The sequence below is a fragment of the Cololabis saira genome, chromosome 16, assembly GCF_033807715.1.
Source record: "Cololabis saira isolate AMF1-May2022 chromosome 16, fColSai1.1, whole genome shotgun sequence".
NCBI lineage: Eukaryota > Metazoa > Chordata > Actinopteri > Beloniformes > Belonidae > Cololabis > Cololabis saira.
The window spans coordinates 30611039-30635935 of NC_084602.1; the positions used below are offsets into that span (position 1 = coordinate 30611039).

Below are 24897 nucleotides of genomic sequence, written 5' to 3' on the forward strand. Positions count from 1 at the left end.
TAAATGAATGAAATAAAAAGCTGAATTTTAAGACACTCGTCTCGTTGTTATTGTGCAGCTCGAGGGGGTGATCTATATTTTATGGACTGTTGCATAATTAAGGAAACCTGCCTGCAGCGGATTGCCCCGTAGTCCTGGAACACACTTCATATGTACCATCTGGGACTATGCCTGCATGCACAAGATACAGCCATTCAGAGAAGATACACTCAAACTGGAAGTCAGGTCATCAAACACATAACAGGCTTATTAGGAAAAGACTTTCTGCAACACTCAAGCATACAAAAGTAATAATTTCTATAACAAATGTTACAAATATGTTCTATTGACCACTCACGTCATGCTCGTAAATGTAAATGTACTTTATTTATATAGCCCTTTACAGCCACCTCTAGGTGAGCCAAAGTGCTTTACAGAATAAAACATACAGAAATACAACATTGAATCATAAGACAGAGCAAAAAAATAAATAGAATAAAAGGAAAAGAGTAACACTATTAAAAGCCATTTAAATAAATAGGTTTTAAGCCTTGATTTAAAAAGACCTAGGTCCGAGTACAAATTCTGTACAAATTCTAATGAAATTCCTCTTCAGTGTGCTGAAATTCAAAGATATTGTGTCACTCACAGGCATTCATGACGAGGTCTCCGCGGATCTCGGGCTTCCAGTCGTCCCAGGAGGTCTCAAAGCCCTCGGCGAAGCGGATGCAGAAGTTCTTGAAGTGTCCCTTGCTCACAAGAGACTCGGAGGAGCAGGCGGTGATCAGCGTGCTCTCGATGGTCAGGACCAGAGCCGAGCCGGTGTCGAAGTCGATGCTGTGGTTGGCCTGGGGGGGGGTGGAGGTGGAGGGGTTAACCGGGCGCCGGCGGAGGACGGGGGACACTACACGGAAACGACGGCACCGAAAAGAACCCACTTCCAAGAGTTTTAATGAGCGTGAGACAGCTGGTAACATTCGACTCTCACTGTTGCTGTTTAATGAAAATAGTGCTTTTTAATCTTTTACTCCACAGGAGATTTTAGAAAGGACAAATTACAAGTGCTGCTCATTTAGATACACGTCTGAGTGAAATGTTACCGACTATTCAGCTTGTTAAATTGAGTTTAATTGCAAATTCTGAAATAAAGAGGCTATATTAAATCAATTACATGCTCCAAAATAGCAATCTGATCATCATCCCATTAATCAACTAGAAGGTAAAAACCTGTCTACTATCTAAACAATCCAATTATGTCGGTTTTTTTTTCTCTTTTTCTTTCATTGGCTGGATGAAAATCAGACCACAAGATTAGGAGTAATCAATGCAGAAATTTGAGTCATTTCCAAATGTTTCCGCGTACAAGAAGAGACAGAGCCGGCCATCTGCACCTTTAATCTAAAGCGATGCACAGAACCGCCTCAGAACACACTGCAAACCAACCGGCATGACCTTCTTAACACACCTCAGACCCCAACATCAAGATTTGGTGTTTTTTCAAGCCAACTTTGCGGAAGAATTTTAAAATGGTTAAAAACAAGATCAGTTGTGATGCACCTTTGTCACAAGTTGTATAGAAGAGTGTCTGTAAGTATATGTCACACAACAAGCCATCGCAAGAGTTGTAATAAACTTAAGGTTACTTTTCGTGAATTTTTTTCTTGGCCCACTGATGTGCTGGCCTCAGCTGCAGAGTTGTTGGCCTCCTGCCCAACAGGTACTTGTCCTTTCTATGGAAATAAGTGTGAAAGAAAAGCTTTTATGTCTTCTTTCTGCAGACTTGGTAAACTGTCAGTATAACAAAAACTGACAAAGACTTTTTGATTAAAGGCAGAGTATGTAATTTTATCTGAAGAACATTTTTTTTTTGTCACGTCCAGTGAATACCCTCACCATCCAATAGCTGCCCATCTTGTGGGTTAACTGTAAGAAAAACCTGGTCTCCATACACATCCCCGGCTCCATAAACTGTAAACAAATAGAGCGGGGGCGGCCTGACAGGGGGAGGGGGTGGGGATGTGGTTTTGGTTCTCCAGGTTATATTGATGTTTTCCTACCTTTAACATCAAGCGTTTCCTGGGCCTGTTTGCACGGATGCTTGTAAATATCTTTTATCAAAAGAAACATCTTAATATCTCCTATTTTAGCAATGAAGTCAATAGGCTCTTACATTTCCCCATTTTCCAGGTGTTTGTGGGATTTTTCTCTCTTGCTTGGTCAGGTATGAGAAGGCCAGTGGAGTAAAATTGGAGGCCCACTTCAATGCAATTCAGGTAAATTCAATTTGTCTGTAGCAGCAGTACCAATCAAAGTAGGCTCAGGCCTTTTATTTAGTTATTTTTTAAAACAGAAAAAGAAAGAAAAGTATATTTCAACATATTTATAAAAAAAGAAATGTCACAAGATTTGTTGATTTGGAAATTAAGAGTAATTATTTGTACTGATGAACATTTGTGTTGTAGTGCATTAAAAAAAATAAAAAGTAAATAAATATTTCATCTATTTTAACTTTAATGTCAGCTAAATGTGAGAATTTGTTTTGATGTCACTTGAAGTTGTGTTAGTTTCCCTCTCCGCTGTTCCTGTTTGTATTTAAAGACGGCAGACGACAGTACAGAGCGAAGATAAAAAAACACTTAAACTGAAGACAAATTGTGTTCCTGTAAATGCAGTACAAACATCCAACAAGCAATAACAGATAAAAACACGTGTTTTCAACAGATGTCTGAACGTCAGGCGGCGGTATCTGATTTGCATCAGCCGTACGGACACAGAGCTGCTAACGGCAGGAACTTATATTTCTCTGATGGAACTAGTAACTGTCCTGACAAAACATAAAAACATAAACATAAAACAAAACCAAAACAAGCAGAAACAAAACTGAACTTTGCTAAATGTTGAGGTGAGTGAGAGGAAGACCGTTGTGAGGGAAATTCAGTGCTGAGAGAAACAGTATCATCAGAATTGATGACAAGAACTCCCTTTATGGCAATCAACAAATTATATATATATACATACATACATACAGTATATATATATATATATATATATATATATATATATATATATATATATATATATATATATATATATATATATATATATATATATATATATATATGTTATAAATGCAAGTCAAAAAGAAATAAAAAAAAATGTTGAAATAAAATTTTAGAAAGTGTGCAATCAAGTTATTTTTTTGTGGTTGTTTTTAGTTGAAACAAATTACCACACAAGCCTGCTTTTGCTTATAGTGTCTAAACAAGCCGTGAATAAACAATGCATGTAGCACGTAGCGAGGTGAATCATTTACCTGGGATGCGTTGGTAATAGGCAGGCATATACCCAGGTCGTTGACGGTCAGCTGCAGGAAGAGCGTGCTGAAGGCCTGGGCCGACGTCTGCTGGATGCCTGGCAGCTTGTCCACAACCTCTTTGGTGGCCATGTGGATGTCCTTGTTGAGGGCCAGGCGCTGCTCATTCCAGTTGTCATACGCTGCTTTGTAATTCAGCCAGAAGAGCACAGCTGCAGGAGGGGACAGCAGTCACAGAAAAGAGCGTAAATGTAGGTTCAGAGTAGCCTTGGAGCTGTAATTGCCGGCCCAATTCTCAAAAACACTTGTTTTTCATGCGTGATTTAATCATGGACACTTAACCCTCCTAAAAAAGTTGGAAATTAAGGTATACAAAAACCATCTAAATGAGATACAAGATCTCTGGTTTCCACCGAAACTGTTTCGGGGCCAACAACAGACTGTATAAGAAGAACTAGACAAACCCTCTGTGACATCAACGTTAAGTTCAGGGAAAAGTGCTCTTTTTCCTTAGAAGGCACAGTTTCATGTTGCAAATAGATGAAACGAGCAGGCCCGGAAACCCGCTGGAGAATAAACTGTTCATTTCAGTCAGTTAATCGTTTAGCTTGGTTGGCTGAGCTTATACTAACATGATGCTAATTATTATTTATTTAAATTCAATCTGTTTTGAGACAGGCTGTAAACATGTTAATTTCTTTAAAAAATCTGGACCTTTTAACATGGTGGCCAATAGCGATTGACTTGGTTTTTGAAACCAAAGTCAAGGAACTGCACCCTTTCTTAGTTTTGCATTGGATTCAACCTCGAAGTTGGAATGTTGCTGCTCTACTTTGAATCTTGCAGATCAAAGACAAAGACTCTTTAACAGCAGCCTTCAGTGTGATACAGTTTAACCCATGTGCTGTCTTCGGGTCAAGGAAGGAGGAAGAGAAGAAGGGAGGAAAGAAGGAAGGAAGAAAAGAAAGAAGGAAGGAAGGGAGAAAAGAAGGAAGGGGGGAAGGGAGAAAGGAAGGTAGGAAGGAAGGAAGGAAGAAAAGAAAGAAGGGAGGAAAGAAGGATGGAAGGAAGGAAGGAAGGAAGGGAGAAAAGAAAGAAGGAAGGAATGGAGAAAGGAAGGAAGGAAGGAAGGAAGGAAGGAAGGAAGGAAGGAAGGAAGGAAGGAAGGAAGGAAGGAAGGAAGGAAGGAAGGAAGGAAGGAAGGAAGTAGGGATGGGTATCGTTTGCATTTTCATCGAATCCGATTCCTATTTCGAATCCTCATTTCGATTCCGATTCTTTTCGAATACCGATTCCGATACCAGGGATTAAAGCAAAAAAAATATTTTTGACTGAAAATTTTTTTTCAGGCCAGTTCATATTCCCCCGTCATCTATGCACTGCACTTATTGTGAAAACCAGGTTTTTTCTTGCTTTAACATATATAAAGTGGTCTCCCCTCAGCCTGCCTGTGCTGATTACAAATAATATAATATATTACAAATAATAGCAGTGACCAAAACACCTGCAGAAATACTGCAGGAATGACATAGCAGCAGTTAAATGCAGCCTTCTGTAAGCTTTAAATATCCACTGGGCTTACATCAAATACATCAAAACACAACAATAAAAAACACTTTTCTGAACTTATCAATATGACTCTGTCCTTCACAGGATAAGTAAAATGGATCACTGCAAACACTCTAAATCTTAACAAGAATATTTGTCTTATTTCTAGTTAAAATGTCTCATTTTAGTAAATAAAAATCCCATTACACTTAAAACAAGACTCATCATTGGAAAAAACCACAATTTCAAGTTTCAAGTAGATTTTCACTTGAAATAAGTAGAAAAAACAAGATTTTTTTACTTGTAATAAGAAGATAAATCTTGTCCCACTGACAGATTTTCCTACTTATTTCAAGTGAAAATTTACTTGAAACAAGTGAAAATTGTCAAGTTATTTTTCTGTTGATGACTCTAAATGTTGAAATAGCAGTAAAATTACTAATGGATGGAAAGGGGGGATGGAAGTTTTACAGGGGGGATGATTTGGACCGTTTTTATTTCAGGAGGGATGATTTGGACCGTTTTTATTTCAGGGGGGATGATTTTGACCGTTTTTATTTCAGGGGGGATGCCACCCCCCCTCATCCCCCCTCTACTCGAGTACTGCCTGTAGCTATATTCTACATCTGGGCTGATGTGGACGTACAGATAGCAGCAGAGGATATTTCAGTTGCTATATGGCTGTCTGTCTGTACAGTCGTGCAAGTTCAATGCTATTAAAGCACTTTAAATCAAAGCATTTCGTTTTTTTTATATAAAATAAATACATTTCTATGCAGTTTAGAAGTTTTGGGGATGTCCCTTTTTGGCGCCTGCACTGCTGAAATCAGGCGTTCCTTATTTCTATTTCTGAAAGGTGGTAACCCTAGAGGCGACCTGCCGGGGGCCGCGTTAACGGGTCCCCGACGGGCGTCGCAGCGGGGGAGATCCGCGAGAAGGGCCCGGCGCGCGTCCAGAGTTGCCGCCGCCGGCCGCCGACCACCGACCGCCGTATCCGACCCCCCCCCCCACCGGTCCGCCTTCCGCGCGGTGCCGGACACCGTCCCGCGAAAACCCCGCCCGACGACGCGGGGACGCCGCAGGACGAAGGCCCCGCCACTTGCAGCGCAGCCGTGGATGTGACGTAATACTCAGAGCAGGCGCGGGGGGCGGGGGGAGAGAGAGAGAGAGAAAAACGTAATACTCAAAGCGCGAGCGGGGGGCGGGGGGAGAGAGAGAGAGAGAAAAAAAAAAAAAAACTCCCAGGATTCGAAATGAAGATTCGAAATGCGCATTTTTAAACGAATATCGAATTTTTGGATTTCGGTTCCGGTTCCAAAATTGGAACCGGGTTTCGGTACCCATCCCTAGAAGGAAGGAAGGAAGGGAGAAATGAAGGAAGGAAGGGAGAAAAGAAGGAAGGAAGGGAGAAAAGAAGGAAGGAAGGAAGGAAGGAAGGAAGGAAGGAAGGAAGTAAGGAAGGAAGGAAGGAAGGAAGGAAGGAAGGAAAGAAGGATGGAAGGAAGGAAGGAAGAAAAGAAAGAAGGGAGGAAAGAAGGATGGAAGGAAGGAAGGAAGGAAGGGAGAAAAGAAGGAAGGGAGGAAAGAAAGAAGGAAGGAATGGAGAAAGGAAGGAAGGAAGGAAGGAAGGAAGGGAGAAATGAAGGAAGGAAGGGAGAAAAGAAGGAAGGAAGGAAGGAAGGAAGGAAGGAAGGAAGGAAGGAAGGAAGGAAGGAAGGAAGGAAGGAAGGAAGGAAGGAAGGAAGGAAAGAAGGAAGGACAGGGGGAAAATAGGAAGGGAAGAAGGAAGGAGAGAGCAGGAGGAAAGAAGGAAGGAAGGGAAAAAGATGGAAGGAAGGAAGGAAGGAAGGAAGGAAGGAAGGAAGGAAGGAAGGAAGGAAGGAAGGAAGGAAGGAAGGAAGGAAGGAAGGAAGGAAGAAAACAAGGAAAGAAGGAAGGAAGGAAGGAAGGAAGGAAGGAAGGAAGGAAGGAAGGAAGGAAGGAAGGAAGGAAGGAAGGAAGGACAGGGGGAAAATAGGAAGGGAAGAAGGAAGGAGAGAGCAGGAGGAAAGAAGGAAGGAAGGAAGGAAGGAAGGAAGGAAGGAAGGAAGGAAGGAAGGAAGGAAGGAAGGAAGGAAGGAAGGAAGGAAGAAAACAAGGAAAGAAGGAAGGAAGGAAGAGAGAAAAGAGGAAGGGAAGAAGGAAGGAGAATTAGGTCATTTTGACCCGAAGACAGCACACTGTTATACATTATTAACTATTATTAATTATTATTAATTATAATAATAATTATTATTATTATTATACTGATGGCTTTGCAGGGCTGTTTATAAAAAGTAGAGAAAAATTGAGCTGAACCTCGATCGAACGCCACTGGCTGGGCGAAAACAATGGGCCTGTTGAGTGTTATGAGAACCGCCTCCTTGTCTGAAGAGCCACTGATTTCTTCCTGCAGCGCATTCCGCAGACCGATCCGAGTCCGGAAGTACGCCACCTGGTGGAAGTCGGAACCGGCTTCCTCGTACACCTGTGAGAGGAGAGGCAGGTAATGGTGAAGGAGAATCTGCATCTCCGGGCAGCCCGGCTGATACCCGGAGGCTCATCCGTACCTGGTGCTTGACTATCTGTCCGAGGGCCAGGTTGAGGTCCACCTGACATTTGCCGAACAGTTTGAGGTAGCTGCTGCTGCCTCCCGGCTGAGCCTTGCACTGGATCCTGTTGGACAGCTCCAGCTCGATCAGGCCCGTCTCAAAGCGCACGGCCCGCATGGAGGGAGTGGTGGCTGTCATCTGGATCCCCTGCAACGCAAAGATGTCACCCAGAAAACTCCTCAGTATTTCAGAGACTCAAGGCAAAGGAAAGATTAAACACTTCAGCTTCCATCAAACCGGATGATGAAACTTTTTTCAACAATCTCAGCGGGATACCTTGAACATGAGGCTGAGGGAATACAGCAGAATTTTGGGCTTTTCCGGATCCGTGGAGGTGTCGTGCTCGTTCCACAGCGGGATGGGCTGCTCTCCACCTGCACATCAGATTAAAAACACCTGAGGTTGACTGTTGGAGCGGAGGTGTCCCATCCATGAGTAAATAATAATAATAATGATAATAAATTACTCCACTGAAGTAGTGTTGTTTTTGTAGCCTGTTTCAATTTTAGTTTTGTCTTTGGGTCAAGCTCTCATTTTAGTTTTTATTAGTTTTAGTTACGTTCATTCTCCTTTTAGTCGTGTCAAGTTTCAGTCGACTAACAGTAGAAACGGAGCATTTTAGTCTTATTTTAGTAAGAATTGCCTAGGACCATTTAAGTCTAGTTTTAGTCTAACAATATTCTACAATTCAAACAAGGTTATCTTATTATTATCTTATAGACTCAAGAATACATTCATTCCAGATACAGAAGACTCTAATTTGAGTTTACGACATATTTATTTTTCCGCATTTCTCCCCATTTTTTTCTTTTTCAACGACACATTGGGTTTTCTTTTCCACGTCTATGTAGGAAAGTGTATCCAAAGATGGATCTTCTTCTTCTCCCAGCCCCAGAGCAGATCCCCGCGTGGCCGGCCATCGACCCCTTTCTCTATTGAACTTTGTTTTTAATTGACGTGAACCCAGAGCTGCGTTAACGGCATCAGCCTCTAACTCTGCAGCTGCATCTTCTGGATCTGATTCCCCGCTGCAGCGACTGGGATTGAGGACTAACGTCACCCAGCAGCAGAACTAAACCAGAGGAAACTACTGAAAACATGGAGATTAAGGATCTTTGGTAGAACATTTCATCTCGTCTCATTTTGGTCAACGAAAAAGAAGAAACATTTTAGCAGAGTTTTTATTTTGCAATCTACATTTTAGTCTCATTTTTATTCGTCTACAATATTGCATTATACATTTAATTATCGTCACATGACCATCATTTTCGTTGCGTCTCGTCTCGTTTTCCTCAGACGATAAAGGTTCGTTGACGACGATATTTAGTCATAATTTTCGTTGACGAAAACGACTTTACACTGAAGCCAGCAGAATTATTACTCCACCCTAAAAAGGGATCAATATCTCACTTTTCTCCTTATGGGGCAATTATTTTCATCAAGATTAGTCAATTTATAACATGAATATCAACACTGTTGTAGAAATAAACATGAGTTGACGCGTAGATGTGCCTTTAGCAACGTTTTGCACTGGAAACATTTCTTTTTTTCTTTTTCCCAAAGACTTAAGCAGTGGCTGTAAATCCCAGAGCACTGTGGGGAACCTTAATGCTTAAGATTAGATTGCCTTCATCCATCTACTAGAAAAGATGAAGCACTCCATCGGCAAAGGAAATGGTTTTGAAGAACATTTGTTTTCCATAAGTCATTCAGTAAAAACGTTAGATTGTTACGTATAAGCGGGTCCGAGGGCCGCCGCTGATGTTTGCAGTACCTGAAACCTTCTGTATGACTTCATTGACCTCCTTCATGAACACCTTCTGCAGGAACACCAGGTGGTTGAGCAGATCTGTGGTCAGGTTGTGCTCAAATGAACCGATCTGTGACATAGAAAAGAAGTTAGTAATTATTCAACTGAAGCATTCTTTCAAACCTGGAAACTCATTCCTATTTGAATTGCATAACAAATAAACATGTTTCTGATGCCAGACAGAACATCCAAAAGGTATGAATGAGGAATGTGTGTTGTCGTGCTTTCTGTAGATGGTGATTGTACAGTCACATATCTATTCCCGATGCCACTATGGATCTATGCACATTATCTTGTATTTTTTAGTTAATTCTTGGGTTTGTGTGGCTTACTTAAATATCTTTCTAGTTGGATCAATTTATTATTTTTCTTTGATGTACTCATATTTTCTATTTTCTCTATTGTATTTAAATATTTTCATGGCTCTTCCATGATTGATGTATGGTTTTTATTCTGATTGGTTTAGTGTTGATCAGAGTCAGCTGGCTTCTGTTAAATGGGAGACACCCACTTAATCATTCATCGCTGAGGACAGCTGTAAGCTGAAACACGTCCGATTTTCTGCTGCTGTGCAGCGATTTAACCATATATTAAAGTTTTGTACTTCAAGTGAGTGCTGTCGGATTTTGATTTTCTGATGCTTTTACCTCAGCAACACAGCGCAGGTAGTTGCCCTGCAGGTAGTTTCCCTGCTTCAGCGGGAGCTCGTCCGGCGCCCAGCCCTGGTCCGAGTGGCTCTCGTGCTCCTCCATGATGTACTCTCCCGACATGGTGACCGGGGGCAGCGTGAGGCTGGCGGACGGAGACATGGTGGACATGTCTGATGGAGACACTTTGGACTGGAAGCAAAGCTTGTGGTTTGGCAACTCAAAGGTGAAGCTCGTTTGGGCTCCTGAACACAGAAAGGCGACAAAAAAAAATAATGACTGGTTGTAAGATCAAGGCTTTTTGGGTGGAAGCTAAGAAAATAGTTGAAAAAATGATTTCAAAAGGTCCTTTTAATGGACCCTACCTTTTTCATCCTGGGATCCTACCCAAAGGGTCACAAATACACCCAAAGTGAAAGAATAATTATAGACACGTGTCTTTTGCATGCAAAAAAAATCAATTGCACTTTTTTCGGAAGAAAACCAGTAGGCAGAGTGTTACATTATGGGTTAGACAGATGTTGGCAGCCTTTCCTTTGGAAAAAGTTACATATATGCTGAAAGGGAGACAGGACTTGTTTGAGAAGGTTTGGGGACCATTTATTTCTGTTGTTAAAGATGTGTGGGTACCCTGACACAAATATTTTTTGGAAAACCTGATTGCAGTTTATTTTGTCTGAGAGCTGTTTTGTGAGTTGTTTTATTTCTAGTTTTTTTTTGTGTGTGTGATTGGTTTTTGTTCTTTGTTTTATTATTTATCTATCTGATCATATGACTTAGATATCTGATCATTCTGTCTGTGGGAGTGTTTAATTGTTATCATTGCCTGGAATTGTACTGCAACTGTAACTTTAATAAAAACAGTGTTTAAAAAAATAAAATAATGAGTGATACAAATTTGAAGCAGTGAAAAAGTTCAACGTTCTAATTATCATTCCAGAGCAACTATATTTTAAGTATGTATCCCTCTGAAATGCGTTGATACCAGTGAGTATCATAACACCATGTCATTCTGCTCCTAATTTTCATGCCCTGTAGAAACATTGTTGCTGTACTGTTCAATAGTACCGTGAAGCTTTACACTCCCACCCCTCCAATCACCCAATCCTGAGATGGGAATCAGTGCTCGGTTGCGTTTGAGTCTGGCGGAGAGTTCGTGTTGAGTTTGAAGTGTCTTTCATCTCTGAGCATCTCTCTTTTCTCCTGGCGGTGGATTTACCCGGGATGGAAGGAATCGTTACTCCACCCAACTGCTGTCATCTGATTTGTGGAGATTCTAACCCCATCTGGCTGATATCTGCTGACTGTGGTACAGCGAGGAGCTACCGTGTAAATACTGGAGTCAAGGGCAGCAAACATTATTGTTTTTCTTTCTTCTGGTTGTGAAGGACCAACGTGAAATCTCTCCTGGAGTCTTGACTTTATTCTCCTGGCCCGACAATCTAAATGAATAACCTGGACTGGAATTGTGGGTTTCTTTTTCCTTTGCTAGATTGCTAGGACTGTGGGCTTGTTTTGTTGTGTGTAGAAAAAGCTCAAATTAAACCTGAAACTACTTCAAAAACAAGCAATCTTTTCACCGCATAGTGTCTAATGTAACTCCCATTATATTAAAATTGATTTTTATACACTAGTATTGGAAAAAGCATTGTTCAGGAACTGATACTGAAGATAAGGGTTTGGTTTCAATAATGTTTTCAGCACGACACAGCTCTAATTTGACCTTGGCTCATTATGATTATTTGTACATAATTAGGATCTAAGCTCAAATGCAACACGTGTTTTACTACAGGAAAGCAGTAATATGGTATACTTGTGATTAACAATGAAAGTTAGGAAGAAACTTGGTACGTTACTGCCCCCATGTGGTGATGTCAGTGTACTACAACCAGATGCAGGTTAAAACAGTCACAGTTTCCTAATTATTGGTGCTTTTAACGTTAAATGTTCTGGTTCTGTATGCATTAGACTAATAGTGAACATATAAGGGGAGAGTTATTGCCAAAGTCACGTAGAAAGTCATGTAGAAGCATCGCAGCAGGAAATGCAGACTCTTCTTCAAACAGCATTGGTCAGCACTGAAACCACTGATTCACGAACCTGTCATGCCGTGGCTCTTCATGCGGCCCACTTTGTATTCCGCCTTCAGCGAAGGCAGCAGGGCAGCTCCGATGGTGATGCCATCCATCATGGCACTGAACTTGAGGACAATTGGCTTCTTTTCCAGGCCTTCGGGAAGCTGGGGGAACTCATTGGCCTCAACGGGCGTCTGATTGATGCTGGAAGCTTTGTCGCACGGTTGTGGAGTGGGCGTGTCCTCCCGATTAGGAGGTTGACTGGTACAAAAAAATACAAAAATTAACTGTTCTGAATGCATGCATGGAGTCTTTTTCTTTTATTTTTTAAGTGTTATATTACGCAGAGTTTTTCCGATACTGGCTTACTTTCCAGTTAATACAAATTTACCAACCGCTTTTACACTAGTACCTACTCAGCCCGACTCGACTCGCCTTCCCCTCGTTTCTTTTCAATACCAAGATCAGAAGTAGGCGGGGTTGGAGCGAAGCTGCTATGACGTACTCGATTGTGCAACACAAACAAAGAAGTAAAGGCGCCAAAGATGGAGAACATTGATGAGTTGATATATCTGCTGCTTGTTCTGTGGCATTTATTTGATATAAATTTAAAACGCCATTGTTCTTCGAAAAAAAATGAACAAGATGCTGCGAGTCGCTCTTTCTCTGATGTTGTAATGGAAAATTTTGGTATAACACCGTCTGTTGCCTGTTTTCAAGTAAACATTCCTATGCCGAGGTCACGCGCTTTGACACAGAGCCTGGCACGGTTGCCAGGGTGATATTTTGTCTAGTTTCCCAGCTTCTCAAGTATAAGATAACTTTTCTCTAAACACGTTCAGCTCACTAAGGACTGACGGTTCATGTGACCGGTTGGACTGTGGGGCTCCATTCAATTGAATGTTTTTCCTCTTTTCATTAAAGCATCAGAAAGACAGCTGAGGTGTCCTGACATTCTTTTTGAACAACAATTTTTGCCACCACAATGTCACATCCTGACTCAGACTGACTCCCAACCCCCCGACCAATCGGTGGTCTGTAGTGTGACGACGTCAGATACAGCCGACTCGAGTAGTTACAGTAAAGTATCTACTCGGCACGGTTAGACCCCTAGTGGAAAGGCACCGAACCGAGTGGAGGCGAGTCGAGTCGGGCTGAGTAGGTACTAGTGGAAAAGTGCCATTATGTGGATGTAAGAAGTAAAAAGTCACGTTTGAAGAAAAGAAGAGAAATGAGGGTTGGCGTACACATTGGAGGGCTGTCGGATGAGATCGGAGATCTGCTTGGAGAGCTGGTGGGAACTTCGCACCATCATGCTGTGCAGAGTGGCCGGGTGTTGAGGGATGTTGATCATGATCGCTCCCACTTTGAAGACGGCAGCGTTGTTGGTCTTCAGGCCCCGCTGGGCGCTGTACAGAGCCTGAGACTTGGCGATGTTGCACTTGACAACCGTTCTGAAAGACAAGGTGCAGTGGAATAAGCAATGTGCTCACAATGCTAATCCCTTCCTCTTTTTTTTTTTTCCACTCAGACAATTTTCCGTGTTCATATGAATGAAGGTGAGAAGACATCAAACACGTCATTGTGAAAACATCATGCAGAATCAGGACAGCAGGCCTTTTGGGGGTTTAAAAGAAAGAAAAAGGTGGAGTGACGGATCATGACAATGAAACAATGATCATTTCTGACTTAAATCTATAATGTCTCCTTCCAAAAAGCTAAACTACTGAACATTTCCACAGGTTGCCAAGGCTGAGGAGCAGCCTGATTAGTGTGCACAGATGAGCTCCACAGTAAAGCCGCAGGACTCAGCTGATTAATCCGTCAGTAAATTCCTGGACTGATTGATAATTAAATAAATCACTTGTGCGATTATTTCTTCATTAAACTCAGAAACGGGAAACATGCGGTGACTTTAGCTTCTCAGATTCTTCAGCTGGTCTCTTTTGCATCTCACTGAGTTGAGCAGTCACACTAAAAAGGCAGGAAATTAACAAATACCTTGACTTGTTTTCCACCATTTTACAAGATTCTTAACGTGTCTTAGAAACAGAATTTCTGTGAAATGTGAAAATAAGCAGCAATCAATCAATATCCAAATGAAAAGAGAAACCCAACACGAGTCATTTTCTGGTTTAATGACACCAACATGGAAATGAAGACTCGGCGTGTAATCAATGACGGCGGCTTCATTCACACAAACGGAGGGGGCGGGGCCTGAAAAAGTGTTCACTGAAAACAGATGAGTGGGACGAATGGAGGACGCAAGGACGGGGGACACTGGTGGTTCTGGTTAGGGGGTGAACCCTGAATGACAGCAGTAACATACAGAAACTCCTGCTTAGCAGTGCTCGTGGGAGATGTTGGGAAATCCTCCAGTCTATGCAAGCAGTTTTCAGAGAAAGCAAGGTGGGAAAAAAGAAAGAAAGAGCCGAGAGTTAAGTGGAGGAAGTCAGAATTAAGTGTGACACAGCTGTGATATAGTGTGATGAGAATTCCTGTTGAGATAAATAATGAGGAAAATACCTCACTTTTGTAAGTTTAGCCATCGCAACAGACACGTACATGATGTATCCTAATTATTGTTCGACTGAAGTGAACTTACATTTTACAATTAAACTCTTGATAGTAAGACTTGCCTTAATGTCCGTTTAAATTCTTCATGACTAATCGTGGATTCACACCAAAAGTGTCACGTCATAGGCGTCCGGCTGCCATTCATTGTCTATGAAAGCTTGCTGCAAGAGGCGTTGGAGGCGTCCAGAGCGTCAATTTGAAGTGGAGAGAATCTAAACTTTATGCAAATGAGCAGCAGTGACGCCGAGGCAGCGTCCAATCACAGACCGGGATTCCCAAAGCAAGAAGCCTCAATGCAGATTGTACTTTCGTGTACACACAAACGTACACTCATTCACATGCACACATGAGCATAGCTCTGCGCTAACAAACTTATTTTATAAGGAATTAATATATATTACCCAGCAAACTGACCTTTTTTTTGATTTGACTGCCGTTTTTACCTGAACTGCTCATGTGAAACACGTAACTGATGGTTGAGGAGCTGGATGGTCTGATCGATTTTATTTGCTACATCGATCAAACGCAAAATAATAATAAAAAAAAGTGCTTATTAATCACAAAACACAGTTTAAACATTATGATAAAATCCGCTACGAACCGGTGTGTCAGTGTTCACCGCAGACAGACTGCAGACCAACGGCTCCCCGATAGTTGCTGTTGATCCGCAGACCAACCTTGTTAAGGAGCATCAAACTCACTCTTATCTACGTGGAAATAACGCTGAAATATAGAGAAGACTTGACGCTTTCGGTGTGAATCCACAGTAACTATCTCCTGGCATGCTGTATCTATACAAAACTTACTTGTATGAAGTGGATAAAGAGGTATTTACAACTTTACAAGTGGTTATCCATCAGATTTACTCATCAGAAGTTACTGAAGAGTGACGAGCAACATATCCACACATTCACCTGCACGCTGGGCTTGTTACCTACCAGCATTCTGAACATGAGAGTTTCATGCCACTGGTAGAATCATGATCAGAAGCACATTGATTATGCTTCGCTGTGTAATAAGTGTACAGGAACATAGATGACCGTATGAGCTGGAACCAGACTATTAAGCTTTGAGGAGGATGTTTACAACTAAAAGAGTCAGCTGAAATAACCTGGCCGGGGAAAAAAAGCTCATTAGTGGCTCTGGCTATTCCTCGTATTAAACACTGCATCAGCTTTTCACTGGGTTTTAGAAAGTGCACACCCATATGAACTTAAAGCTTCCAGCAAGAATTATTCAAACCAAACTGCAGCTGATTATCTGCCAGATATCAATTAGTTGAGTTGTACAAAGGAAGAAACTACAATAATCTTTTAGTCTTCATCAAAACACACGAAAAAAAAAATCATTATGTACACGTGAAAAGGGTTATCATTAGCAAAGACCTCCACCCACACATCAAAAACTTTAAAAGGCAAAATTCCCTACCCTACCTTTAATCCATAAATAAAGAGAAACAGTCAGGATCAATATACCTAAAAATGTTGAGTGAGAATATGTTATTGATCGGCTGAAGGGAGGAGACTTACTGAATGTCGGGCGTTATCCCCTCCAGCAGAACAATGTTCACCCCTCCTATGTGAGCCGACGCACACGTCTCGGTCATTTTCTGATGGAGGATGTCTGCAGAGAAGCAACCACAAGAGGGTAGATGAGACCAAACACACACTCTTTCACCTTCAACCACTATTTGCTTTTAAGTTATTCCTAAAAGACATAAAAGGACACTTGCAGTCCTAGCCAGAACGGATGGTCTCACCTTTCATTTTCTCTTTCAGTGTGAAACTGCCGTGGATCTTCTTCAGCTCTGCCTCCATGGTGAGGCCGCCGATGTCGGCCTCCAGGTGCGTGCGGTTCACCATGCCGATGCCGAACACGATGAGGGTGACGTGTTGGGGCTCGGAGCTCACCAGGCTGCGGCGCCGGCCGCCGGCCCCCTGCGGCTTGTTTGGGGAGGTGGGTTCCTCCTGCTCGTTCTCAAAGATCACCTTACAGAACGGCTCGGAGGGGCGGCGGCCGCCTTCTGACCAAGACACAGGACGAAAGACGTCAGAGACAGAAAAATCTAACTATTAGAAAATACTCTGTCATGTCAAGCTAAAATTAAAATGAAAGGTAATCGAGACAATGGCTCAACATTGTTGAAGAAATATACGCCATGGAAAAATTTACTTTTTGTTTGAGAATTAGAGGAAGGGATTTTGCTCAAAAGTGGCAAATATGGTCTACATTTAAGGTCAAATCCCAGCCATGCCCTTAAAGAAGGGAAAGAAACTCCCCCAGGTAGTTATGTTATGATTGTTACTATCATTTTTCTTTTTTATTATTATTTTTTTTCCTCTTTCCTTTTTGTGTAACTTGAAAAAGACAAAATAAAAAGTATAAAAAAAAAATAAAAAAAAAGGTAATCCAAGAGGTACATTAAGATGTATGAAGCAGGAGAAAGATAAATGATTTTTGTGTATAATAAAATCCTTTCAGGGTGGACCAAGTAAACATAAAACAGACTCAAAGATCAAGAACAAAGCAAGACACTTATTCAGATGCTACAAGAAAATTGATGAAAGAGCAAAGCATGCGGTTGGAGTTAATCAAATGTTTGAATAAAGCCATATTCGGAGTGCCGGAGGTTGGTTTTCCACCTGAAAGGCAGTTCTCCGGGGAGCTTTTCTCCAGGATGCCAGTGGGATCGGAGATGAGAGAGTAGAAGTTGAGCAGCTTGTACATGTTCTGCCAACACTCTGCCGAAGGCTCGCTCTGCTCCGACACGGTGATGGAGTCCGAGTCGTCCATCTGGATTGCCATGTGGTCGGCCACGTCGCGGGAGCCCTTCCTCGACACCTGGAGAAGCGGCGCAGTTTTCCACGTTATGAAGCAGAAGCAGAAGCACCGTATCATGTAGAAGATTTTACTGATCTGCTGTTTACTGTAACGCTGTATATTGTACGCTTTTACAACGGCATCTTGATGAGACACTTGAGAAATAAACATTGGCAAACAGGATATTTACACAGATATCATGGCAGAGAGGTTTCTGAGGCAGCTGGTGTAAAGATTATCATAAGTTTGTGGGAATCTGTCATGTTTGTTGGCACCCTTACAGTTTTATTTTTTTATAATTTTACTAGAGTGGGGTACTACTTGCATAATTCTTTTATAAGAGATCCTTTGACTTGTTGAAAGTTGTACATTAAGCCAAAACTAACAACTAAATAAGGGCTAATTAGGGATTTTTTTGGTTGCAATTTAAACACATCGATGCATCAGTGATGGTACCAAGGAACTATGTTCATGCATTTGGTAGTTTTCCTTTCCTGTTATATTAGAAATCTTTTGGGAAGAAATTGACTGCAAACAACAAGTCCGTATGGTTTCAAAACAATAGAGCAGCTCCTGCACCGTTTGGCATATTGTATAAATATTACAACCATGCAAGACTTTACTATCATTAAATCCAATTCAAGCAGAGCAAAGAATACGTCAAGCAGACAATTTAAAAGGAACATTTCAGATTTAAACCAACGCCGGGTTTGTTGAGAGGAATTCATGCTGGCACCTGTGTGAATAAATACATATCTGCAAATGTTCCACTAAGCGTGGATAAGGTCCCTACTGACGAAGCCAGGTAGGTGTCAGTTGGCCTGTTTTGATTCAGTCCTTCTGAATCAGCTGCAGGCAGACCTTGTTGTAGTTTTCACTTGGTTAAAAGGCCGTAAGTCGACTGCTGAATGATAAACCGTTGTGAGTATTCGTGGCCGCTGCCTCCATAGAGCTGGATCAGGAATTGGATGTTTAGACCGCCGCACAGAGGCTCTGGAACAATCTCCCGCTTTGTCTACGTTCTCTGGACTTAAAGCCCACCTGTTCCTCCAAGCATTTAAACATCAGTTTTAAACATCAGTGGTGAGACAGTTGTTTTATGACCACCATGTTGATTTTATGTACTTTTATTCTAGAAGTTTATTTATCGGTATTGTCTTGTTTTTTTTTTTTGTTTTTTTTAAAATCGTATTCCTATTTTTATTGTAGTGTTTTATTCGCGTTATTATTGATGTTTTATTTTTTGTGAAGCACCTTGTGACATTCCGTTGTCTGTGAAAGGTGCTATATACAGGACTGTCTCAGAAAATTAGAATATTGTGATAAAGTCCTTTATTTTCTGTAATGCAAAAATGTCATACATTCTGGATTCATTACAAATCAACTAAAATACTGCAAGCCTTTTATTATTTTAATATTGCTGATCATGGCTTACAGCTTAAGAAAACTTAAAATATCCTATCTCAAAAAATTTGAATATTCTGGGAATCTTAATCTTAAAATGTAAGCCATAATCAGCAATATTAAAATAATAAAAGGCTTGCAATATTTCAGTTGATTTGTAATGAATCCAGAATGTATGACATTTTTTTTTTTTATTGCATTACAGAAAATAAAGGACTTTATCACAATATTCTAATTTTCTGAGACAGTCCTGTAAATAAACTTTACTTACTTACTTACTTACTTACTTACTAAAATAGTGCGGCACGTGCACTGTTCTCTCAGAATTGCTTCAATTTCACTATTTTGGTCATCTAATAATAGACAGATAACTCGGGGATGCTTCTTTGAGCTAAATTAATTAATTAATTTCAATGTGTCTTTTGCCCTTTTTAACCCCCTGCTCACATGCACGCGCTGCTAAAATGAATTGTGGGTCACAGCTGAAGCATTGCTCCCATCAGAAGTTAAGAGGTAGGATACAGTCTACAACTTCCTGTGCTTGTCTGGGACTTGTCCAATTTAAAGTTCTACACAGGGTCCATTTTTCCAAGTCGAGACTTTCTGAAATATATCCAGAAGTAGAAGACATATGTGACAAGTGTCACCTTAGCCATATGTTTTTTCTTTGCCCTGAGCTGAATTGGACTGGCTATTTTTCCATTATGTCCACTGTTCTTCAAGTAAATCTGCAGCCTTGCCTGTTGATTGCTATTTTTGGAATTCCTGATGCCTCACTTGCACTAAATTCTTTACAAAAGGATATTATATCTTATACATCCTTACTACCGAGACGTTATTTACTGTTGCATTGGAAATCGGCTAAATATCCTTCCATTTCCCGGTGGCTTAAAGACACCATGTTTTTCTTAAAACTGGAGAAAATTAAGTGTGCATTGAGAGGATGTACGGAGAAGTTTCTTCACAAATGCAACCCTTTATTTCTTATTTTACAAATTTAGAGGTACTGCCCAACTGAGTGTGTGTCTGTCTGTTGTTGTTGTTGTTGTTGTACAGTACTTTAGAATGCATGAGTAACCGGTATTATTTGTTGTCATGATGAGCCGTGGGAGGGGTAGGAGGGGTGGGAGGGAGGGTAGTTTGTTAGTTCATTGTTCACAATTTAACTGGATTATTTCCTATTCTATTTGCTTTTTATTTGAAGTTTTCATGTGTGTATACCGGTATGTATGTATATTTTGTTTGTATATTTCTGGTATACTATATGTACATATGCATATACCGGTATGCAGAGTTGGGTAGTAACGAGTTACATTTACTTGAGTAAGTTTTGGGAAATTTTGTACTTTTAGGAGGAGTTTTGAATCACTATACTTTTTACTTTTATTTGAGTAGATTTGTGAAGAAGAAACAGACTCAAAGATCAAGAACAAAGCTTTAAGATTATTTTAATTTAAGCTATTTTTTATTAATTTTAATTTATTTTATTGATCTAATTTGCCTGAAGATGATTATTTTGTACTTTTGTCTGTTTGAAAGGTTGTGTTAAAAAAGTAAATCAGACGTTACTCAACAGTTACTCAGTACTTGAGTAGTTTTTTCACCAAGTACTTTTTTACTTTTACTCAAGTAATTATTTGGATGACTACTTTTTACTTCTACTTGAGTCATATTATTCTGAAGTAACAGTACTTTACTTGAGTACAATTTTTGGCTACTCTACCCACCTCTGTCGGTATGTATATGTTTAACAGGAAAAATGTAAACTGTAATTCAGCAACTATAATTGTCTTATGTTCTTTTACAATAAAAACATTTAAAAAAAAAAAGAAGAAGTTAAGAAAGATTTTTCAGGCACTGATGCAAGCACAGGTTTAGCTGAACAGCTAGTGCTGGCCACGGAAATCCTGCACGTGGGAGCTGAAACCCTCAGCCTACACATGCACCGACTGCTGTTCTTACCTTGGAGGTGCGTCGCTCCGAACGCCCCAGGGTGCTGCGCCCCCTGGGCTCCCTCCTCCCCAGCGTGTCCATGCCTGACGGAGGTCCGTTAGGAGGCATCCCGGCCCCGCCTGCCCCTCCCCCCCCGCCCACCCCTCTCTTGCTCTTCAGAGTCTGGGTGGCGCTCCGCGTCGCCCCGTTCAGGCTCCCGCGGGAGCTGCGGCTGAAGTCCGAGGACCGGAAGTGGCGGTACGGCCGCGCCCTGAAGGTGGGCGTGGGCGAGGCCGAGCCGGCGGTGTAGCGGCTCAGCTTGATGTCCGTCTGCGTGGCCTTGATGTCGTTGATCATGGTGCTGAACTGGTGGATGAGGCGAACCAGGGCCATGTCCACGCGCTGGCTGATGGCCTGGCAGGCCGTGGTGAAGTCGCAGTGGAAGGTGTTGTAGTGGCGGCGGTTGAGGTCGTGGAAGGACAGCGGCGCCGCGGTGGGGCCCTGGGGGGCGGTGGCCGACTTCTCCATCACCACCGCGTTCACGCTGAACGTCTCGATCAGCAGCGCCGGCTTGAACTCCAGTGGAGGAAGGTTCACCATCCCTTGTCTGTACAAGGGATGTTAAAAAGTTGTTAAAAAGTAAGGGCAGTAGAGTACAGCAGGTACACATCTCATTCTTAAAATGGCAAGAATTACGTTTCTATACGGTTAAAACGTACAAAGACCAGGTCAATGGCAAAAGTTACGTTTCTACAGAGGTGGGTAGTAACGAGTTACATTTACTCCGTTACATTTACTTGAGTACGTTTTGGGAAATTTTGTACTTTTAGGAGTAGTTTTGAATCACTATATTTTTTACTTTTACTTGAGTACATTTGTGAAGAAGAAACTGTTACTCTAACTCCGCTACTTTAGGCTACCTTGAGCTGTTAGTTTTCTTTTATCCCTTTTATCCGCGTACGCGTCAATTTCATGACATCACTGGGTGATTCTTTGGGAAAAATGTTTGTTTTTGCATGTTTTGTCACATTTACACAGACTCAAACACACAGAGTTTCTATGAGTTCATGGGCTTGTTCTAGTTCTGACTGGTTAAAAAAGAAAAGTACAAAGGCTTGAAATTTTGTGCTACTTGTGCTGAATTTTTTTTTTAATTCTGTTATTATTTTATTATTTATTAAAGTACTTGAATTTACTTTAAGATTAATTTAATTTAGCTATTTTTTATTTATTTTATTGATTTAATTTGCCTGAAGATGATTATTTTGTACTTCAGACGTTACTCAACAGTTACTCAGTACTTGAGTAGTTTTACTCAAGTCATTATTTGGATGACTACATTTTACTTCTACTTGAGTCATATTATTCTGAAGTAACAGTACTTTTACTTGAGTACAATTTTTGGCTACTCTACCCACCTTTGTGTTTCTATACGGTTAAAACGTATAAAGGCTGAGTCAAATAGTGTCTTACAAAAGTAATCTGTAACAATTCGTACAGTAAATTAAACCAATTTGACAATTCTATGTCACAATGATCGATATCTGTGTTTAAGGTTTATGCTGCACAATCTGCAGTTTAATGTGTGCACGTTATACATAAGGATCACTTTACCTCCTGGAGCGCTTGTTTTTCCGCTCTTTGGACGCGTCAGAATCGACGATGTCTGCTCTTAGACACTCTAGGTTGCCAGAAAAAGACAAGTGCTCCCCAAAGTACATCTTGTAGCTGAGAGGGGTGGTATCTTGCGCCTGGATGCCGGTGTAGCTCAGCAAAGGCTTGAAAACAACCTGAAGGGATGAAAACCGCTCATGAGCAGAAGGAAGACGGCAGATTTTTGTTGAATCTGAGCAGTCAATAAAAGGAATCCAGGTAATGACGCCGAAGTGAAGCAAGACACGGCCTATGCAATCACTGAACACGTTTACAATCTCATGTATGATAGAGAGAACGATTCCTTCAGCTCCTATCAGCACAGGATGGAGACTCAGAAGAGGAAGACACGTTTTTTTTGGCTTTCACTGGATAAATAAAGCTGCTCTCCAATCAAAGTACATTAAGCATCAGTATCTTCCCTGTTTTCATGCAGTCAACACAAAACCTAATCTAAAAACCAATTTCAGCTTCACTCTATAACCACTTATCAGGGAGCGGCAGATGCCATAGAAATTGCCCACCTGATGAAAAATTAAAAACAAACATCAACAAGCAAACAAATCAAAGGGAGTGAGAGGGATGTGCTGGCGGCACCTGGGCGTCGGCCAGCTGTACGGCAGCCGGACACTGGTTTCCCTCCTCGATGTCGACCAGGTCGTCCTGGCTGGTGCTGTGCTGGGAATGCTGGGACTGGGTCCCGTCCAGCGTGTTCTGGTCGCTGGACAGGACCGTGTTGAAGTCCGACGCTGAAGGGATGGTGGGCAGGTTGCACATCCCACCTGAGAGAGAGGGTGGGGACAGGTTAGGGCTGGGCGATATATCGAGATTTCAATACATATCAATATATTTTCAAACGCGATATGGTACGAGACAATATCGTTTATATCGATTACATTTTTTTTTTTTTTTTTTTTTTAATGATTTTGATATAGCTTATTTTGTGACAAATTGACTTGAATGAGATTTGCACAAATGTTTTGTTATTTGCACAACTGTCAACCTCAGTGGAAAAGTCTGCCTGTTACTGTCTACATTGTATTAATTGCACAGTGTATTTTAATTTAATTGTTATGCAGGAAAGGGATATTTGTTTTATTTTATTCGAGAAGCATTTTTATTCTATATATATGCAGGCAGTTTATTTTTATTTCATTTGTTTTATACATTTTGATATTGTGCAGACCTCTGTTAATAAAGGTACCTGTGTGACATTTGGCAAGAGGCTTTGTATTAAAACTGACTGTTTTTTAAGGGTTTGCCTCAGAAAAAAATGAAGCTAACAGAGATGCTATGCTATAATGCTTTGGGGGAAACTCCAATTATGGCACAGAAAAAATATCGATATATATTGAATATCGCCATTTAGCTAGAAAATATCGAGATATGACTTTTGATCCATATCGCCCAGCCCTAGGACAGGTGTCGAGTAATACTCCGGGATGCGCTCAGATCAGAGCTAACGGGCAAAAATAATGAGGTTTTATCTTTAAGACAGCATTTTAACTACATTTTACACACAATTCTAAACAGCAAACAGCCATTAAATGTGTTTGTGAGAATCCCGAGCAGCTAATCTGCTGTGCCGTCTTCGGTTCACACCTGCTCGAGCAGATAATAAAGTTAACCGCGTCTGCCACAAATTCATCCATTACACGTATATAATTGCACCCAGAAGAGCGGGGCTCCGCACAGCTGTGGAGACGATGTATATCTACATGAGTAATTCTAAATAATTATGCTGCTATTAAGGGAAAAGGAACCAAAGAGGTACAGCTGGTGTCTTAAAGGTTGAAAGACGGGGGAGACAACCACGATGACGTGAGGGACGATCGTACCAACATACCCTGGTTAGTGTGATGCTTAAGCTTTTAGTGAGGAAACAGCACCGGTCCTGACGGATGAGCACTCACCATCAGTTGCACTAATTGCAGGTATTTCACAACACTCTACGATAATTAGGCTTTTGATATCTTTATAAATAAAATATTTCACATTCTTTAAAATGTAAATATTTCATTCCACTTGTATGTTTTAATGTTTTCAATCCACAAAAGGTAAGTAATCTCGAGGTGCTTTATAGAAAACTAAAAAAGCAACCTAACACATGGTGCCCTGCTGGGAACTGTGAGTTTAGTGATATAAGCCTCTGCTAATAAGATTATTGGGCATTCTTGTGATACGTAATGTGGCAAAATAGATAATACTAAATAATCATTGGAAACTAAAGCTGGGAAAATCCCGGTGGTTTTCATTTAAAAAAAACGTTTTACATCTTATCTAACATGAATTCCACTGAATGCTTAAGATTCAAACTGATCTCTGTTTTATAAAGTGCCAAAATCTGACATTTGGTCTCAGTTTAATCCCATTAGTCACATGATCATCTATATATGTGCATAAACCTGCAATCTGTGAATTTATGTTAATGCAAACAATCAATTCCCCTCTAGTGATTGACTTGCATGAACACAAACCGTCCTACAGTCCCCAGGTTTGAGACTACTGC

At 41.0% G+C, this 24897-nt stretch overlaps 1 protein-coding gene across 9 annotated transcripts in view; it reads right to left on the reverse strand.

The window, feature by feature from the left end:
• The window catches only part of kiaa1109 (KIAA1109 ortholog), a 106925-nt gene that overhangs the window by 32070 nt on the left and 49958 nt on the right, over positions 1-24897 (reverse strand). For 6 of the 9 annotated variants that reach the window (XM_061744034.1, XM_061744038.1, XM_061744039.1 and 3 more), the window contains exons 46-63: positions 22986-23170; positions 22350-22525; positions 20766-21342; positions 17222-17420; positions 16339-16602; positions 16109-16202; positions 14332-14382; positions 13250-13456; positions 12028-12263; positions 9928-10172; positions 9245-9350; positions 7747-7844; positions 7429-7617; positions 7178-7346; positions 3293-3504; positions 1623-1709; positions 629-827; positions 112-171 (exon numbers count right to left, since the gene is read on the reverse strand). In XM_061744034.1, coding sequence (XP_061600018.1) covers positions 112-171; positions 629-827; positions 1623-1709; positions 3293-3504; positions 7178-7346; positions 7429-7617; positions 7747-7844; positions 9245-9350; positions 9928-10172; positions 12028-12263; positions 13250-13456; positions 14332-14382; positions 16109-16202; positions 16339-16602; positions 17222-17420; positions 20766-21342; positions 22350-22525; positions 22986-23170 — 3354 coding nt within the window. The remainder of the gene's footprint in view (positions 1-111; positions 172-628; positions 828-1622; positions 1710-3292; positions 3505-7177; positions 7347-7428; positions 7618-7746; positions 7845-9244; positions 9351-9927; positions 10173-12027; positions 12264-13249; positions 13457-14331; positions 14383-16108; positions 16203-16338; positions 16603-17221; positions 17421-20765; positions 21343-22349; positions 22526-22985; positions 23171-24897) is intronic. The other 3 variants (XM_061744041.1, XM_061744040.1, XM_061744036.1) reach the window with 1 other exon arrangement.